The 6,000-nt window shown below is 34.3% G+C and overlaps 1 protein-coding gene across 1 annotated transcript; it reads left to right on the top strand.

Annotated features, from left to right (window-relative positions):
* LOC104712035 lies at positions 466 to 3,837 on the top strand. The gene is made up of 8 exons (XM_010428831.1): positions 466 to 620; positions 864 to 1,311; positions 1,452 to 1,686; positions 1,825 to 1,970; positions 2,279 to 2,366; positions 2,443 to 2,589; positions 3,311 to 3,460; positions 3,562 to 3,837. Exons 2-8 carry the CDS (start codon positions 896 to 898, stop codon positions 3,631 to 3,633), a joined length of 1,254 nt encoding a protein of 417 aa, XP_010427133.1. The 5' UTR covers positions 466 to 620; positions 864 to 895; the 3' UTR covers positions 3,634 to 3,837.

Below are 6,000 nucleotides of genomic sequence, written 5' to 3'. Positions count from 1 at the left end.
AAAAAAAAAAAAAAAAAAAAAAAAAAAAAAAAAAAAAAAAAAAAAAAAAAAAAAAAAAAAAAAAAAAAACATGATTACGGTAGATTTAGAAATATAAACCAAATATGAAATGTGGATAGATTTCAAAACCACAACCATCAAGACCTCAACTACATTTTAGAAATTATCCAACCATTAATAATTGATTAAAGATGAGTTAGTAAACAATTTTTAACAGAATTAAATCCAACCAAATTTACCGTTTTTGATCGTAAAGTTTTATTTAGTATCTATATCATAATCCAAAACTTCACACTAAAAAAAAATATCATAATCCAAAACAACCTTTATCTTAAAATGACTTTTAACCCAAATTCTTTTTTTGGGCTGTAAGAACCGAAGGCCCAATTCAATCAACAAAGAAGAACACATATCCTTCAAAAATTAATTATCTATCTATCTTTTTGAGTTTGACTGAGAGAAAAAACAAAACAAAACAAAACAAAACAACATCCAACGCACAAAAACAAAAAACTTATCGAAAAAGAAGCTAATATCAATCGTATCATTCATTGATTGCAAAGAAGCCGCGAAAGAGACCACAATCTCCAAATCTGAGTCGCCTCAATCCTCCGATCCAGGTTTGTTTACCCATCTCTCTCTCTGTGTTGTGCTACTTCTGAAACGCCCTGCTCAATATCTCTATGAAATTTCACTTTCCGATAAGAATGTTTCAGTTAGCTTCTTCTATGTTCGATTTCAGCTTCTTTTTTTAGGGAGATTTAGAATTAGGGAGAAGCTTTTGTTTACTCGAGGAACCAATTTCGTATTTCATTCTGGGAAAGCCATTTTTGTGATTTTTGCGTTTGAAATTTGAGGTGCAGGATTATTGTTTTTACTACTACCCTTCACACGAATGACGACTTCTGTGTGTCCGTTCTCGAAAGCTGCTCGTCCTGACGATGCTTCTTCCACTCGAAAACAAGGCGATATGACTGCTTCTGGTTGCCCTTTTTCTTCTAAAGCTGCTCGTCCCGACGATGCTTCTGCTCGGAAACAAGGCGAAACAGCGGCTTCTGGTTGCCCTTTTTCTAAAAGTGCTCGTCCTGACGATGCCTCTGCACGAAAGCAAGGAGAAATCGCGAGTAAAGGATGTCCTGAAGAGGAAGGAAAATTGAATAAGGACTCTACTGACTCTGCAACTGTGCCTGCCAAGTGCCCGTTTGGTTATGACTCCCAAACATTCAAGCTTGGCCCTTTTAGCTGTATGCTTTGTCAAGCACTTCTATATGATAGCAGTAGATGTGTGCCTTGTACTCATGTGTTTTGCAAGTAAGCCTTGGTTTTTATCTTTGTGTTATCTTAGTATGTTTTTAGGTGCTCAGCTGCTTAATATCTTTTACCCTTTTTGGCTCATAATGGATGGTGATTGGGTCTTCTACTATTATTAAATTTTGTTGTTTCTTGTGCAGAGTGTGCTTAACACGGTTTAAGGACTGCCCTCTCTGTGGTGCTGACATTGAAAGTATTCAAGCTGATGAAAACCTTCAAAAGATGGTTGATCAATTTATTGAAGGTCATGCTAGAATCAAGAGAACTCTTGTCAATGGCACAGAGAAGGAAGAGGTCGAAAATGATAACAAAAAAGTGATATACGCTGATGTTTCCATGGAAAGAGGTTCTTTCTTGGTGCAACAAGCTATGAGGGTGAGTTCTACCTCTAAGATTTTGTTGACTTAATTGGTGGGGTTTATTCTGTTTTAATGATTTACGCTTTGTTATGTTCTTTGTTCTGTTGTTGAGTTCTGGTTATATTCCTTGTTCTGATTCAATCTCTATGCACAGGCATTTAGTGCCCAGAATTATGAAAGTGCTAAATCAAGGTTGGCAATGTGTACCGAAGACATTCGGGATCAACTTGGGAGGGAGGGCAATACACCAGAGTTGTGCTCACAGCTTGGTGCAGTCCTTGGTATGCTTGGCGACTGCAGGTATGCTTTATCCCATGTTGTTTATTTCCAACATTTGTCCACTATCGAGTTTCTGTAAACATAAAAGATTGAGAAAGGGTCATCAATATGCTCTGTTATGATCCCACCCACCTACCTATTACACTCATTTGACTCATTGTAGACACTTTGGTTGATATGTGATTTTTTAGTGTTGGAGTTCCTCAAGTGTGTGGCCCCTGAACTACGTTATTTTGGCCGAAATGATTGCCGTTCTGTTTGGTGTGGTTGAAATCTTTCTTTCGGGGGGTTGAGTTCGATGGTTAACTTAATTTGTTTTGTTGTTACAGCCGAGCAATGGGAGACTCAAGCTCTGCAGTCAATCATTTCGAAGAGAGTATTGAATTCCTCATGAAACTGCCAATGAATGATTTGGAGGTTACACACTGGTTCTTGTTATATTTTGATACTGCAAACTTTTACGATTTTGTAACAATTTTTTCTAAACTTGCAGATTACACATACACTTTCTGTCTCACTCAATAAAATAGGAGATCTTAAATACTATGACCAAGACCTACAAGCTGCAAGGTCATATTACCATCGTGCTTTAAATGTTAGACGTGATGCAATGAAGCATCACCCACATGCTCCTTCACAAGTAAGTCTGCCTTCATGCTTTTGCTTCATTCGTTGTCTCAGTGATTTGTTAATTGTAGCCTGTTATTTTTCTAATCTTCTGACTAAATGACTTATAGAATCAGGGATTATTCTTAATTTCATAGAATTGGTTACGAATTTGGTTAGAGAAAAGAGACAAGGTAAAGAGGAACTGAACTAGTTACTCTTAGTTTTCGGATTTAAGGCCTCACAGAGTGTAATCTGGTGTTAGTTAAGTTATACAGTATGCATGAATGTTTTATTTGTAGATCGTAAGCTATCTATTTAGAAGCAGAAAGTGTTTTTCTGAAGTGGTTGTTTCTTTTTAACGCTAATTTGGGTCTAGGGCAGAAAACGTTAAAAGATTTAGAGCTTAACTTAAGCTGCTAGTGGATCGAGGATCTGAAACAGGATGTTGAGTGAATCGAGAATACTTGTTCGCAATGTGTTTGTGCGGATGTTCTTTTTTTCCACTGTTGCCATTTTGCTTATGTGCTACCTTGCCAATATCAGAGAACTGCTCTTAATAATATCCTAAGTTATTTTCAAGTCAATTACTAATATTTTTGCTTGGGTGCACTGAGGTTTAGAGAACTTCACTTTTGTTTTCTTATCTGCTACTTGATTTCTTGCGTATAGAAGTTAGAACTGAAAGATAGCAAGCAAGGTCTGTCCGGAGATAGCAACTGAGTTTGGTTGTTATTCTACAATTTTTTTTGTAGGTTCTGGATGTGGCAGTTTCATTAGCCAAAGTTGCGGATATAGACAGGAGTCTACAAAATGAAGATGCAGCTACAGATGGTTTCAAGGAAGGCATGAAACTGCTGGAATCTTTGAAATTGGACTCTGAAGATTCTGCTCTTGAGCAACGAGTAAGATTCTTGCACGACATCCTGTTTTCGATATTTTCTAAAACTAGTGAATCTGAATTTCAGTGAAAGTTCATCTGACAATGTAAAATTTGAACATGCAGCGCCTCTCTGTGCTAGAGTTCCTTAAGAAGCAAGTAGAGAAGCCTGAAGAGTCCGTAGAAACTGCACTCTAAACCGAGGCATGGTTATATAAGTAAATATATATAGACTGTATACCTACGCTCCCCTGTGGCATTTTGCTGAATAAAATGAACAAGAAAGCCCAAAAAAAAAAAAATTTGTTGTGTTTGCCCATAGAGGTCAACTAAACAGAGTGCTTTGTATGTGGTGATAGTTTCTGTTCTGTTAATGTTAAGAATGAGTATTCTACGAACTAATGAATAAGCTTTTTTATGAATTAAAAGTGTATTTCTTTTCAATCTAAAAGGGGAAAGAACCAAACAGAGACTGCGGCATCTTTGTTTTGATCTAAAAGGAATATGCAAGTACTGTATTTGGGAAACTCAATCAGCTAAAAAAGAGTATAAATAGCAACGAGAAATTTTACCAAAACTTGGATGATATCCTTTGTAACACTTCATTGTAAGATTTTTTAAACCTTCAACTACTGCACTGTGGTTGTTGTGGACATGAGTATCAAACAAGTGAACCTTCTTGCAACATGTTTACGCATTATGATGTCTCGAACTCTTTTTGCCTCCTCTTCTACAAGAATGGTTGCCACGTCTTCGCACACTCCAACTCTTCAGTTGTTTTTCCTTTTTTCTTCTATCTAGCACTCCCTGGCAATCTTCCTAGATTCATAAAACCGTACTATTTCATCTCATGGACCTTTCATCCGGCCAATGAGTCAAGTTATGGTGTCGGGTGGCCACTAAGTAGAGATGCTTATCTCCACGTGATCAAGCAATAATACAAGACATCTTTCAATATGAAAATCCTCCAGCCACGAGACATCTCCATGCCTAGGTTCTATAGACACCACTACAAATTAAATAAGAATGTACCAACAAGCACCTCGTCCCAACTCTGATCTTTGAAGACGGCTAGTAGTAGTGAATGCGGCTGGCTTTGGAGAGCTGGACCGGTCTGCTTTTGAGGAGGCTGGCTTTGAAGAGCTGGATGCAGTTGCTGTAATATAGAGACTGAGACAACATTATCAGAAGGCCTAGCAGAAGAAGTGGGTGTCATGTCTGTTTTAGAAGTTGGTGCAGTGGAAGTAGGAGAGATCGATGCAGGCGTGGTAGTGGAGACTGAGACATCATCATCAGAAGGCGTAGCAGCAGAAGTGGGTGTCAGCTCTGTAATAGAAGTCGGTGTGGTGGACAACAGAGAGATCGATGCAGGTGTGGTACGGGAGAAGATATCAGCTGGAGAAGAAAACTTACCTATTATGTATCTTTCAAAACTTGTACAAAAGTTATAAAAATTCCCTCAATTATGGTTTTATAGTTTTCTTAGTTCATTCAATTGTTTTTCCACTGTCCAACAAATACAAGAAAACTTACCTATTATTTATTATATTATTTAGATTTATTATGAAAATAAATATTATTCGAGATGATTAATCGAAAAACTAAAGAAGCTTTTCCGAGATGATTGATGAAGTCATATATCAGTATAATATTGATATAACGGAAGTTTTGACGATCTCATCTCTTGCTCTTCTAAATGAAAAATGATTCAATTATACCAGTATAAGTGAGACCAAAACCTAACTTATATATGTTTACAATTCACAATAATTTGGTTTTAATAACTAATATAAACATATTATATATATATATATATGTTAATTAACTATATACTGATAAATGATATATGATTAGAATAATATTAATAAGTGAATAGAAATTGAAAAATAGTTACATAATAATTTTATGTGAATTATTTATTTTAAAATGAATAAAAAATAAAAGCAAAATACAAAATACGCGACATATCTTAAAGATGACAAGTAGAATTGAAAATAAAACTAAACATCTTGATGTTCATAATATAGGAATAATATATATGTAGTACTAATATCCCAAAAAAAATTACGAACAATTTAGATGATAGAAAAGTTAAATATTTCATCATATTTTAAAACAAAAATATCATATATATATATATATATATATCATATCTTACATATATATATATATATATATCATACACACATGTTGAAATTTTTATAAACATAATAGCATATGCTACACACATGTTGAAATCTTACATAAAGTATATAAAAATAACAAAAATGCAATAATTAAATATTAATATCTTTTATTATTTATTATATTTTTAATTGTCATTAATCATTCATTAGAATGCTATAAATACTATGGAAGTGAAAAAATAACATAAACACAAATAAATAATTGCAATTAATTAAAATTTAGTGCCTTAAAATATGGATATGATTATAAATATGAGAGTTACAAAATATTTGATAGAATATGTAAGTTAATACAATATGTGAAAATTCATAAAAATAAATTTATTGTGGATAAAGAACTGATTTTTTGGTTTGGATATAAAAATTTGAAATTACTATA

Source organism: Camelina sativa, chromosome 9 (genome assembly GCF_000633955.1).
Source record: "Camelina sativa cultivar DH55 chromosome 9, Cs, whole genome shotgun sequence".
NCBI lineage: Eukaryota > Viridiplantae > Streptophyta > Magnoliopsida > Brassicales > Brassicaceae > Camelina > Camelina sativa.
This window is presented reverse-complemented; position numbering and strand designations above follow the sequence as displayed.